A 14,973-nucleotide genomic window follows, 5' to 3' on the forward strand; every position below is an offset into this window, starting at 1 on the left:
GAAAGCAGGTTTTAAATTGTAAGACATTTCCAGGGACAGATGTGGACTCTGACCACAATCTATTGGTTATGAACTGTAGAATAAAACTGAAGAAACTGCAAAAAAGATGGGAATTCAAGGAGATGGGACCTGGATTACCTGACTAAACCAGAGGTTCTACAGAATTTCAGGGAGAGCACAAGGGAACCATTTTCATGAATGAGGGAAAGAAATGCAGTAGAAGAAGAATGGGTAGCTTTGAGGGATGAAGTAGTGAAGGCAGCAGAGGATCAAGTAGGTAAAAAGACGAGGGCTAGTAGAAATCTTTGGGAAACAGAAGAAATATTGAATTTAATTGATGAAAGGAGAAAATATAAAAATGCATCAAATGAAGTGGGCAAAAAGGAATACAAACGTCTCAAAAATGACATTGACAGGAAGTGCAAAATGGCTAAGCAGGGATGGCTAGAGGACAAATGTAAGGCTGTAGAGGCTTATGTCACTCGGGGTAAATAGGTAGGGCCTGCAGGAAAATTTGAGAGACCTTTGGAGAAAAGAGAACCACTTGCATAAATATCAAGAGCTAAGATGGAAGCCCAGTTCTAAGCAAAGAAGGGAAAGCAGAAAGGTGGAAGGAGTATATGGACGGTCTGTACAAGGGTGATGTACTTGAGGACAGTATTATGGAAATGGAAGAGGATGTAGATGGAGTTGAAATGGGAGATATGATACTGCGTGAAGAGTTTGACAGAGCACTGAAAGACCCGAGTCAAAACAAGGCCCTGGGAGTAGACAACATTCCATTAGAACTACTGATGGCCTTGGGAGAGCCAGCCCTGACAAAACTCTACCCTCAGACTTCAAGAAGAATATAATAATTCCAATCCCAAAGAAAGCAGGTGTTGAAAGATGTGAAAATTACCGAACTATCAGTTTAATAAGTCACAGCTGCAAAATACTAACATGAATTCTTTACAGACGAATGGAAAAACTGGTAAAAGCCGACCTCGGGGAAGATCAGTTTGGATTCCGTAGAAATATTGGAACACGTGAGGCAATACTGACTCTACGACTTATCTTAGAAGAAAGATTATGGAAAGGCAAACCTACGTTTCTAGCATTTGTAGACTTAGAGAAAGCTTTTGACAATGTTGACTGGAATACTCTCTTTCACATTCTGAAGGTGGCAGGTGTAAAATACAGGGAGCGAAAGGCTATTTACAATTGTACAGAAACCAGATGGCAGATTTAAGAGTCTAGGGGCATGAAAGGGAAGCAGTGGTTGGGAAGGGAGTAAGACAGAGTTGTAGCCTCTCCCCGATGTTATTCAATCTGTATATAGAGCAAGCAGTAAAGGAAACAAAAGAAAAATTTGGAGTAGATATTAAAATCCACAGAGAATAAATAAAAACTTTGAGGTTTGCCAGTGACATTGTAATTCTGGCAGAAACAGCAAAGGACTTGGAAGAGCAGTTGAATGGAATGGACAGTGTGTTGAAAGGAGGATATAAGATGAACGTCAACAAAAGCAAAACGAGGATAATGGTCGAAGTAGGGAGGGTATAAAATGTAGACTGGTAATGGCAAGGAAAGCATTTCTGTAGAAGAAAATTTTGTTAACATCAAGTATAGATTTAAGTGTCAGAAATTCGTTTCTAAAAGTATTTTTATGGAAGTGAAATATGGACGATAAACGTTTTGGACGAGAAAAGAATAGAAGCTTTCAAAATGTGGTGCTACAGAAGAATGCTGAGATTAGATTGGTAGATCACATAACCAATGAGGAGGTATTGAATAGAATTGGGGAGAAGAGCAGTTTGTGACACAACTTGACAAGAAGAAGGGACCGGTTGGTAGGACATGTTCTGAGGCATCAAGGGATCACAAATTTAGCCTTGGAGGGCAGAGTGGAGGGTAAAAATCGTAGAGGGAGACCAAGAGATGAATACACTAGGCAGATTCAGATGGATGTAGGTTGCAGTAAGTACTGGGAGATGAAGAAGCTTGCACAGGATAGAACAGCATGGAGAGCTGCATCAAACCAGTCTCAGGACTGAAGACCACAACAACATCACCTTTCTTAAAGAGAGGTTTAACATGAGAATATTTCATTCTCTCTGGAAAAGTCCCTTGAGTCAGTGGTGCATCACATATTTCATATAAGACTGGGCTTGTTATATGGGAGCAGAGTTTTATCACTCTATTGGAAACATCATCAAAACTACATGAGGAGCTACTTCTGAGAGAATGTGTAATTTTCTTAATTTCAGAAGGAGAAGTTGTGATACATTCATACAATTAAATTTTATGAGAGATAATTTTTCAACATACTACTGTGATTTTTCTCTTGAACTGCTTGCACGTATGCTTCTAATACATGTAAGAAATGATTATTAAATACATTCACTACCTGTGACTCTCTCCCCCCCCCCCCCCTCCCCATGAACCATGGACCTTGCCGTTGGTGGGGAGGCTTGCGTGTCTCAGCGATACAGATAGCCGTACCGTAGGTACAACCACAATGGAGGTGTATCTGTTGAGAGGCCAGACAAATGTGTGGTTCCTGAAGAGGGGCAGCAGCCTTTTCAGTAGTTGCAAGGGCAACAGTCTGGATGATTGACAAAGAAAGCAGGTGTGGACAGATGTGAAAATTACCGAACAATCAGTTTAATAAGCCATAGCTGCAAAATACTAACACGAATTCTTTACAGACGAATGGAAAAACTAGTAGAATCCGACCTCGGGAAAGATCAGTTTGGATTCCGTAGAAACACTGGAACACGTGAGGCAATACTGAACTTACGACTTATCTTAGAAGAAAGATTAAGGAAAGGCAAACCTACGTTTCTAGCATTTGTAGACTTAGAGAAAGCTTTTGACAATGTTGACTGGAATACTCTCTTTCAAATTCTAATTTGGCAGGGGTAAAATACAGGGAGCGAAAGGCTATTTACAATTTGTACAGAAACCAGATGGCAGTTATAAGAGTCGAGGGGCATGAAAGGGAAGCAATGGTTGGGAAGGGAGTAAGACAGGGTTGTAACCTCTCCCCGATGTTATTCAATCTGTATATTGAGCAAGCAGTAAAGGAAACAATAGAAAAATTCGGAGTAGGTGTTAAAATCCATGGAGAAGAAATAAAAACTTTGAGGTTCGCCGATGACATTGTAATTCTGTCAGAGACAGCAAAGGACTTGGACGAGCAGTTGAACGGAATGGACAGTTTCTCGAATGGAGGATATAAGATGAACATCAACAAAAGCAAAATGAGGATAATGGAATGTAGTCGAATTAAGTCGGGTGATGCTGAGGGAATTAGATTAGGAAATGAGACACTTAAAGTAGTAAAGGAGTTTTGCTATTTGGGGAGCAAAATAACTGATGATGGTCGAAGTAGAGAGGATATAAAATGTAGACTGGCAATGGGAAGGAAAGCGTTTCTGAAGAAGAGAAATTTGTTAACATCGAGTATAGATTTAAGTGTCAGGAAGTCATTTCTGAAACTATTTGTATGGAGTGTAGCCATTTATAGAAGTGAAACATGGACGATAAATAGTTTGGACAAGAAGAGAATAAAGGCTTTCGAAATGTGGGGCTACAGAATAATGCTGAAGATTAGATGGGTAGATCACATAACTAATGAGGTGGTATTGAATAGGATTGGGGAGAAGAGGAGCTTGTGGCACAACTTGACCAGAAGAAGGGATCGGTTGGTAGGACATGTTGTGAGGCATCAAGGGATCACCAATTTAGCATTGGAGGGCAGTGTGGAGGGTAAAAATCGTAGAGGGAGACCAAGAGATGAATACACTAAGCAGATTCAGAAGGATGTAGGTTGCAGTAGGTACTGGGAGATGAAGAAGCTTGCACAGGATAGAGTAGCATGGAGAGCTGCATCAAACCAGTCTCAGGACTGAAGACCACAACAACAACAACAACCTGTGACTCATCATTTATAGCCCTTCCATTCAGTTCAGTAGTGATATTATCTCGTTTTGTGGCTGGTTGTCTTGTCTCTTGTTTCACTACATTACATTTAGCTTTAAGTCTGTTGTTGTAATTCTCATTTCTGAAATTATGTGAGAGTGTAAGACTCATGCTACCAATGAACAGCAGAGTCAAAGACTAGGGTGCATTCCAACTGATACAGCAGATCAGTTAGTGAATCATCCCCAAATGATGTGTCACTTTTGAGAACATTGTCACAGAATTCCATCATGAATCAATGTTCTGTAAACAATAACAACCACGATTATCTTGGCTACAAGAACATATGCAACCAATGGGCATCAAGAAAGCTACCCATGACCACAAGTAAGTGCAGCTGACAATGTCTAATGAGTGCCTGGAAAATTATGCTTTTGAAGAAGATACTTTCCTCGACTGGATTGAACAAGACATGAGTTCATGATGATGATGATGACATGAGTTACGGATGCACTGTTCAGAATTAGAGTGTAAAAGTCAATCAATGGAATGGATTTTCCTGTCAAGAAAAAACTCACACAGGAACCAACTACGAAAGTCAATGTCACAGTCTCTTGAAATGTCAGGGGCTCTAGACCAGTGCATTTTTTGGAGAAGAACCAAGCAGCAACTATAGCCACTACAGTAAGATTTTGCCAAGACAACTGAAAGCTCCTGTCCAACCAATGTGCTGCATATTTCTCTCACAGGGAGTATTGCTACTTCATGAGAACACATCCTCATTTTACTGTGTATAGTAACATTACGCTAAATAAGCTAAAATTTAAGGTATTGAGACATCCATCAAACATTCCAGATTTCACACCAAGAAAGAGGGAAGTGCAACTTGTTAAACTGGCGTCCAATGAAAGAAGTGCACCAGGCCACTGAGCTGCCTTAAATTATATTATGGAAGTGTGTCTTGTTTGAACCTTCAAAAGAGCATTTGTGAGTGTTGAAAGTTTGCAGATGACACCATGTGAAACAGATTTTTTCACTCTTCAGGTGGATAAAATGTGGGGTAAAGGAAAGATATAATAAAATTCCTGTTATTTAATGACTTACCCTTATAAATTTGCTGAGTTTTCTCAAAAAGTGGCACCTTTTGTTTTACAAGCAATGCTCCCACAATCTGGTCACCTTTGTTTTGGCATGTACAACTGTGGGTTTTTTAACATATATGTGACACTCTGGATCTGGCTAAATAAGAAATATATCTGAAAGCTTCTCTTTCAACCTTCTTTATCTTTTCTTTTCCACACAGTTTGGAGTGGATCTCAGAAAGAAGATCCATACTCAAGAGTGGGGTTAAGTAGATTTGTCCTCCTTTGACTAAGAGTTACCTTCTTTAAGAAAATTCTTCTCAGCCTAACATAGCACTGTCATATGCCATAGCCACACTGGACAGAGCTTAACTTTGGTGATCTGACACGAATCACTGTATCCATCTTGGTATGGCCATTAGCCCGGCCTGACATCTGCTTTTCCAACAACAAAATTCGTGTCACTATAGACTAAGAATCATATACTTCTAACTGAATCAGGCGATGGAAACCCCAGGTAGGAATATCAACAATATAGAAGAAGACAGATTTCTATTTACTATAAAGAAGACATATCAAGTTGCACACAGGCACAATTAAAAGACACTTACATAAAACTTTTGGTTGCAGCCTTCATCAGTACAGGAGAGACACAAACACCATTCACACACACAAGCAAGCAGACCTCATTGCCACATGACTGCCAACTCCAGCATCTCAGCCCAAGATGCTGGAGTTGGTGGGCATATGTGTGTGAGGTGTGCTTTCTTGTGTTGTAATGCTATTGGAACTATAATACTGCCATTAATCTGTATATTTTAAAACTTTTTTCTTCTGTAACAATTTTAAAAACTTAAGCAAATACTATAACGAGAGTAAGTTTTTGTTAAGTGTAGTTTATGTGTTTAAAATAACCTCTTTGACATACGTGGAATATGTGTATTAAAACATTTTTTTAAATAATTATGTAATATCTCAAGTACAACTGTAATTAATTAGGTCAGTTTTGTATGTATATACTGTCATGCAAATGTAGATGGTTCATACATAGGGTTTTTGTAAGCTGAAGTATAAATTGAAAAGGTGTAGGGATCATAGGTAGAACGGAACTCCGTTCTGTGGTGGAATGGAAAAGGTGGTGGGGCGCGCGAATGAGAATTGGCAGGCAACTGGCTCAGACAGTCAGTAGCTGCCCTGCAAGTGGTGAACACGCACTAGAGGCCCCGAATTTACCTGCAAGACTGGGTTTTTGGCCTCGGACATGTTCTACATGATTGGCACAGTACAGCAATAAATCAATAGCTCAGAAATTTGCAATTTTATCATTGCCACCAAGAGGAAGACAGAGCTATGTACATCAAGAGCCGTACCTGCGCAGTGTTACTACGCACCACCGCCTCACGCCACCTTCAACATCAGTAACAGGCAAAGTACTTTATTTAAAGTGTATCACAGTGTGAACTATCCATCTTCAATCAGTGGAACATAAGTGTTAAATGTACCTTTGCGTTTAACCGTGATTTTCCTATGTCATGTACCTCAGTAGGGTCCTTACCTAAACGAATTTATACCGAGTATCCTGATGTTTATTGAAGCTTAATAATAGTAAATTACTGGCAAGAGTACTGTTTTGGTAGTAAATTCTGAAAATCATTATTAAATACTAAAGTTTGCACGTATCAGTTTAAGGACCACTGCTTTGCATGATCATGAGGATAAGTTTTCAATAGTATTCCTGAAAGTAAAGTAACATAATTGTTTAACTGCAACAATCTTAACAGTAATTGTTCGTGTTGCTTCTCCATGTTAAAGAAAGCCAGACAAATATTGGTATTAGTAAAACGTTAACAAATAACAGTCCTAAAGAAATGAAATTTAGTCGTGTTAGATAATAGTTTAATATTCTTTTGTATCCTTGTTGAAACATGTGTGTGTCTTCTTTAAATAATTACTGAAGTATAGTGATAAATTCCATAAGTAACAGAAAGTGGAGTTATTAGTACTTATTGCCAAGTGACCGTAGTAAGTGAAAGTAGTTATTTATTCAGTGTCGAAAATTGACTTTATCTTTTTGTGTAGAAATTTGGCGAAACAGTTTATTGTTATAACAGGCTTTGTCTGATAAAAGGTTTCCAAAAGTAATTGTTCTCACTGTTTTTCCCCAAACTGTATGATTTGGAGAAAAATAGTTCGATACTTTACCATTGGGTTGAACATGGTTAAAATCTCTCTCCAAGAGTAGATGGTTTGGAGTGTTAGTGCTGCGTGATTTTATGTTGGTGTTCCTGCCGCACCTTACTGCACAGCTCTGACATTCCGAATCGCGGATCTCCGTCTTAACAGTGGTAGAACTTAAACGTTCTGCTACCGTACTGACAAGAATGCGAAAGTATTGTTGCAGTGTAGGCTGTGGGCAAGTGCTTTATGTCAGTGTCTTTTAATTGTGCCTGTTTGCAACTTGACGTGTTTTCTTTATGGTAGGTGGCAATCTATGTTGATACACTTATGACTGATTCCTAGGGCTTACCATGTACAGTGTAACGAAGCAACGTGGGCTATTTTTAATTAACGGAATGTTTATAAATTATGCCATTAGGTAAATACAGTTAGGGTAACAACTTTAAGTTACCATAAGAAAATGACTTGTTATGAATGGATTTCATTTTTCATACATACTGCATTGTCCTCAAACTAAGGCTTAACCAACGTATAGGCCCTATATTATCTGATAGAAGTACCACATCATCTGCTTTTGGCTTATTCACTAGTTGTGCCAAATTCTTCTTTATTGTCTAAGCTGAAAACAGTCCATGGTGGTTAAGTACAGTTGCATACAATAAAAGCAGAATCACTGCATGTTTGTCATTGCTATAAATTGGTGCAAAAGGCACAACAGAGAAGCTGTGCTCATAGCAAATAGTCCAACACCAGTGAAGCACTATGAAGCCAAAGAGCAGTCCAGGTATATATTTATTCCGAGAGAAGTAATTAAATAGGAATTAAACATGAAAATTTGTTGGCAGTCACAACACTGTTTGAAGTCAGTCTGTGCAATCTTCACTTTTACAGAGTTAAAGCCAAAGGTCTTGCTACCAGTGCCAGTGGCAGAGACTGGAGTTAGTTATCTGTGGTATCCTTGAAGTGGAGACTCCACATCACTGTCTGGCAATGATACAGGATGTAGTCCTGCAATCATTTCCTGGCTTTGTTGTGCCACACTAGATAATAAAAAGGATGCACATACTCATCACTTTGGCTCTTATACTATACTTAATTAGTTTAGCCCAATAAGAAACACTACTTACACTCTCATTGTAAACATAAACGTCATATTGTACCAGGTGCTTTACTAGTTTTCTTCTTAGCAATCATCCTCTCTTCGTGTAACATTCCACACAGAATGTCTTCTGATCCAACACTTCTTTTCTTGAAAGATGTCAAATCTTACTGCACAACAATGCTCAGAAGAAAATTAAAATATTTGTCGTAAGCATTCTGTAATATTTTGTAAGTATGTCTAATGCTGCAGCAAACCAGTCTTACTTTGTGTCTGGTTATATCACCTATTCATTGTTCCCTCCTTAGCCTTAGCCAAGTTCAAATTTTTTCATGGAAAATGTTCTTTTCAGAATAGTAATTTTAGAAAAATGGGTTGTAACAATTTCTTGTTACACTCTCACTATTGTTGATTACTACTTTCAGCATGATTTTGATATTAAACAATGGGGAGTCCATGATGGAATAACAACAATATGGAAAAGATAAGAGTGTACTCACTTTATAGAGGAAGTACTGAGCACAGACAGGCACAATGAATACAACTGTTAAAATATTAAAGCTTTCGGACAAAGACCTTCTTCTGAAGTAAAAACCACTTGCACATTCACAGGAGCACAGCAATCTTTCCTTTCCATATTGTTGTTGAAATTTATAAATGAACATTAATTACAGTGACACTCTAGCATTTATGCAAGCAAGAAACATTTCACTTGGCATTTGGTACTTGGACAATCCTCAGACCATACAGATCCACCAAGCTTAGAGAAAATGAATAGATATTTGCTCATAAATATGTGATAAACTGATGTCAAAGACAAATGTCATTGACAAAATTAGTTTAAACTTGTTTGTTTGTATTTATAACAATGGAACATAGGCTATACATCTTAAACATTAAGTGTGAAAAGACATCTTATTCCAAAACATTTCTCTAATGAAACATGTTCTATACAAAAATGTCACAAATATTACTTGACAGGAGAGCCTTCAGAGAAAGCACATTAAAACAGAAACGAATGATTACAACTTACAATCATTTACAAAAATATGGATCTGAAAAATTCACTTCTTAACGAAGAATGAAAAATTAACTTCATAACAAAGAAAATGTTTCACTTTGCATAACTAGTGTACAGTAAAAATATAAAATAAATAACTTGATGGCAAAATCCCTGAAAATTATTTTAACTTCTCACTTTCTTCCAGTTTCTTAGCATAATCTTTCAGTTTCTCCTCTAATTCAGTACCTTCATAGAGCATTTGTTGCTTCATAGCGTATTTAAGCTTCTGATATTCAAATCTCTGTTTTGACCAATTTAACCGGCAGTAAATCCTGGGAAAAAAAAACCATTCCTTTAATATTAGCCACAAAAGCTTAAATTACAAAGGGATTGCCTTGTCTCCTTTAAAACTGAAATGGTAATGACAGATAGATTTATCAACAAGTTATGATTGTGGAGACATTGCGTAAATTGTACACTTGTTTACATTCAATTCAAGAACATTTATTGCAAAGGATGAAAAAGATTTGTAGTGTGTGTTTGTGTGTGTGTGTGTGTGTGTGTGTGTGTGTGGTTATAATCATTATCATTGATGTGAGGATGGTGAATTATTATGAGTAAATTGAAAATGTTGCTGAGCTTCTACACAGTGTCTTCCTTCTGAGCTCGCACTCGCACTCGCACTCTCTCTCTCTCTCTCTCTCTCTCTCTCTCTCACACACACACACACACACACACACACACACACACACACCACACACACACACACAAACACACAGAGAGAGAGAGAGAGAGAGAGAGACATGACAGATGATATAAAAATTTATGTATGTATGTATATATGGATGATCCACATCTCCTCCTAAACCATTGGAGCGATTTCAACCAAACTTGTTACACATATCATATACTTTCAGACAGGAGGAGATGGACTAATGGAAGTTGAATAAATACATACTCAGGCAATTCAGTTAAGTGTATTTCCAACTATCTTGGCCTGTGCTGCAGCCTGATTGGAGTGAGGGGATGTGGTGGGTGGTATCAGTGAGAGGAGAAAGGAGATTGGGAAGAAGGTAAGTGAGGGCTGAAGGGAAACATGACTGGTGGTTGGAAGATTGTGGCAGCAGTGATGCCACTCTGACACATACAGGGAGTGTTTCTTGTGAAATATGATGTAGTTCATAGATGTTCTGAGGCTGTCTCCATGATGCAGTGAATACATGAAAGTATTTGTGGCCATGGAGCTCCCAACCCATACTGATGTTGATTATGGACATCAATTCCAAACTGAATGAAAGTTTAACTATTCAATACCTAGTATGTGATGGACTGTTGTTTCATGGTGTAGCACTTTGTATTTTCATCAGTGTATGTCAAGTGAGGTGCTGTAGTGGATAAGGAAGTGACTTCAAACTCGAGAGCAGATGCCTTAAAATCTTTCTCCAGTCATGCTGCTCATTGTTTTTCCCTAAATAATTTTGAATTATTGCTGCAATGAGGCCACACCTGATTATCTCCACAATCCATGTTCACATCAACAATGGCTTAATATCCGATGATGTCAATGCCAATAGGCTGGTAACTTTCCTTTCCATCTGTAGACCAGAATGTAGCCTCATACAAGACACAGCAGATGAGGACATGGTCCACTATACATTGCAGCATGAAACATAGATCACCACTGGGTATGACTCTCTTTCATATAAATTAATGTTATTAGTCCACTACAAGTAATGGGTTAAGCCATAGTAGTCTTGCTGTCCCATGGTACTGAAATTTGAAGCACTCCCTGGCAGGTGAGATAGAAAGAGTACGAACCAATGTTCCTGCACACTGTTGCAGAAGGGAAAGCCAGTAAGAGTGGGTATGAATCGCTTTAACTGCTTTACTCAATAAATAATGATTGTAGAGTTTTTATTCCAGTGGTCCCTTCAAAGTCCCATGCAATTGGCAATGAGTATCTACGAGTTCTGAAAATTCAGTTACAACCCCTGTCCTAACATTGGTTAGCGCAGCACCTCCCACTCCTTTACAATGATTCCTGTTGTTTCAGGTAACTGCCTCATAATTCTAATTTCATTTTAGTTTTCATGTTGGGTGATGATGGAGAGGGGTTAGGGAGCAAACTGTCACACAAGGGGCTGACTACATCAATGTCAATAAATTGCTAAAAAAGTTATGTCACCATTTAAACATACTTCACACAAAATTCGACTGCACTAACCTTGGTTAAAGTTAAATGAGAGAGTTAATCATGGTTAAAGTTAATTGAGATTAGAGGCTCATTTATCTTGAATTGATCACTCTTATACTGAAGTAAACAAGTACCATATTAAGATAGCAGAGTCTTTTGATGTTTCAGATGGTGCAGAAGATATGACTATGTAAATAATGCAGAAATTCTATTGGTGTACTTGTAGAAAGGGGGAAGCCTTTCAAAGGTTTCAGAGACAAGAAATTTGAAGAAATATCTTGTATTTCAAAATAAACTGTGCGGTGTTTATTCATGAACTTGATGAAAGGCTGCAATTTCCTACTTATCATAATAACCCTAGCTTGCTCATGAACAGACTTCTGATGACATTAAGGGCAAATGCAACTGGTGCATTTAATATAGTTATTGATGACAGTGCTCATGTATATAGTACAATGGCACAAAGAATTATCAGTGATGTATTGGGCATCATAGTAGCAAAATGTTCAAATGTGTGTGAAATCTGATGGGACTTAACTGCTAAGGTCATCAGTCCCTAAGCTTACACACTACTTAACCTAAATTATCCTAAGGACAAACACACACACCCATGCCCGAGGGAAGACTCGACCTCCACTGGGAGCAGCCGCACAGTCCATGACTGCAGTACCTTAGACCACTCGGCTAATGCTGCACGGCGTCATAGTAGCAATGACTCCACGATATCATTGGTACAGTGGATTATATTAACATATGGATTCAATCTCCTGGGGGTTTATCGGTAATGCAAAGGAATCATATTTTTCATTTAACTGACAAACTATCAATGAGTACAATAATATTAATAATATGGGACACTGTTGCTCGGTGGCCTGGAATGGAATTACACTGTGTTGCTATATTTATGACCATGCTTTCAGTTTCTACCTAACGCTATGCCGATCCATTTTTTTGCATCTAAAACTTTCATATAACAGCCAACCACCTCCAATAGGATATTAATTTCAATTTTTGATAAATTCAATGTCCTTTTCTTGCCCTCCATAGTGTAGTAACAATACCCACATTATGATAACAAACTGTAAAGTGTGCATACCATTATTTTTGCATTTATAATGAGCACTTTCCATTGTAAGACATGAAGTTAACTGCAGTCAAAGTCCTGGTTAGCTGAAAGTGTTTTGCTAACCAGCATTTTATGCTGCACAGCAGAGACAACGTAATAGCAATTAAACTTTAACTGTGATCATGGGACCCTCGGCTATCTCGCTTTTTAATCGGCATTGGTGCAGTCGGCCGAAGATAGTACAGTCAAGGACATAGATAAGCTCAGCAGGTTTTCCAATGAGGATCTTTAAAACTGATACAGAATATACCTCAATAACAACTGTATGCCCTGCATTATCTTCCCTGGAGACTCAACAACTTCATCCTCTTTAGCATCAATGGAACAAGACATTCAGACTATGGAACAAGTTGGTTATATGTTTAAACACTAGACTTATATTCATGGGGAAATGATTGAATTATTGTCAGGCCACCAAGGTTTGTGATCATTGGAGATTCCCCAAGTCACTTTAGCTGAATACTGAGAGGGTTTCTTAAACACGGATACGATCCTCTCCTTGGCCAAGCAAAATTTGTGTATCACTTGCATTGACTACACTGCTGACAAGGTGTAGTGCTTCGAGAATTTAGAAGTAAATTCTAGAACCACTCAGCCTTCCACCGTTTCAGACACCCAATATTTTAGAGGTGAGTGGGAGAAACAAATACACCCTACTGTACATCACCTATTTATATATGCAGGTCAAAACACAGTTACGAGAAAAAGATGGATCTGGCGGCCGAATGGTGGCAGACAAGTACCTGCTGTATGGACCACAGAGTTTCCACGTGCGGGCACAGAAGAACAAGAAAAGTTTATATAGTATTCTGTGCTCTTTAGTGTCTGTGTTGATTGTAAAAAGACTAATGAACAATTGAATATAGATTTCTATGTACATTCACATATTGGACTCGCTTGAGACTAGATACTTTTAACTTACTTATGTCTTGGCTGTGAACGAAACAAGAAACATATATGATGTTCATAAATTATTTGGTTATCAAACCAATTATATTTGAATATGTGTAAATGAGTCTAATGTTTAAGGACTGAGTTAGCTTGCAGAAGTTGTTGTCTGTGGAAGTTGAAAATATAAAGTGATTGAACTGAAAAGCACTCTACAAGTACCCAAATTATTTCAAGGATAGAGAAGTAGATTAATAAACTCCTTAAATCAGCTGTAGTCTTCGGAGAAGAGGCTTTTGGGAGATTGATGTAGCTGATTACTCAGAGAAGAGGATCAGCTACACATAACGTGCAAGTTAACTGATTTGAGAGACATATGAGCCTTGCAACCCAATACCACACTCTCTCTTGTCATCCAAAAAATGTTAGAATGTGGCGACCCAAGTGACAGGACCCGAAGAAAATGGGAATTTTAAGATGGAAATGAGAAGATGATATTATGAGTTGCCATAGCAACCAGGCCTAACAAGATACGAGAACTGTTTCCAGTAGTTGTATTGAGTCTAATAAACCAATGGAAGAAAGTTGCATGCGCAATACAGTAAAAGACGTGAGTAAGTAATAGCGGAAAAAAAAAAAAAAAAAAAAAAAAAAAAAAAAAAAAAAAAAAAAAAAAAAACAGAGAGAAGATCTCAACCTTTTGACTGAGAAGATTGGGCGTACAGAGTAAGCAGTTTTCACACACATACATTGCGCCGATGCCAATGCAGTAAACAGCCACCAATGCCGACTGAACCAGCTGCTGCTCATCGGTGCTGACCACATGTCCGCTCGCTGACGACAACACTAAAACCAACATTTGGTGCCGCCAGCGCTGTCCACCGGCGCTGATTACACATTCGCTCACAACTGCAGCTAGAACTCTACGCCGGGTGAGCGAAAAACAATAATTGTTTGGTAAAGTTGAAGGAACTGTTGAATGATAAACTGTTGTACTCAGTGGCTAATTTTCTTTTAGATGATTACTAGGTCTAAAATCAATAAAGTTACGCACAGCAACTAGCAGAACCAGCCACAGCTATGACAGTGAAATGCCAGACTGGGCTCAGGTAGCAAATTTAATCAGAGAACTAAGTCTAAAATTAGACTCAGCGAGAACAGAGTTGAATGCTCAAATTATTATTCTACGTAAAAATTTAGAAGCTCAAAATACTCAGTTGAATGTTAAGTTGGATGACCAGAAGGCTGATTCAGCCACTCTAAGTGAAAAATTAGATGCTCAGAGTGAAACTTCAAGTAATCAAAGTGAAACCTTGAACAGTCAAGCAGCAAATATAGTTTTTATTAAAGACTGAATTTAACTCTTTTAAAATAATAAGGTAGAAAATCTGAAATTAGATTTAAAGAGTGAAGTCACTAGTTCTTTGAATATTCATGTTAATCAACTATTTACTGAATTTAACCACAGACAGGATAAGCAACTTCAAGATTTAACTA

At 38.1% G+C, this 14,973-nt stretch overlaps 1 protein-coding gene across 1 annotated transcript in view; it reads right to left on the reverse strand.

Annotated features, from left to right (window-relative positions):
* Positions 1–8,933: 8,933 nt before the first annotated feature.
* Positions 8,934–14,973, reverse strand: part of LOC126279139 (cytochrome c oxidase assembly protein COX20, mitochondrial) — a 46,149-nt gene continuing 40,109 nt past the window's right edge. Inside the window, exon 3 of the mRNA XM_049979650.1 lies at positions 8,934–9,600. Within this exon, the coding sequence (XP_049835607.1) occupies positions 9,447–9,600 (154 nt within the window). The 3' untranslated portion in view covers positions 8,934–9,446. The remainder of the gene's footprint in view (positions 9,601–14,973) is intronic.

Source organism: Schistocerca gregaria, chromosome 6 (assembly GCF_023897955.1).
Source record: "Schistocerca gregaria isolate iqSchGreg1 chromosome 6, iqSchGreg1.2, whole genome shotgun sequence".
In the NCBI taxonomy this organism is placed as follows: domain Eukaryota; kingdom Metazoa; phylum Arthropoda; class Insecta; order Orthoptera; family Acrididae; genus Schistocerca; species Schistocerca gregaria.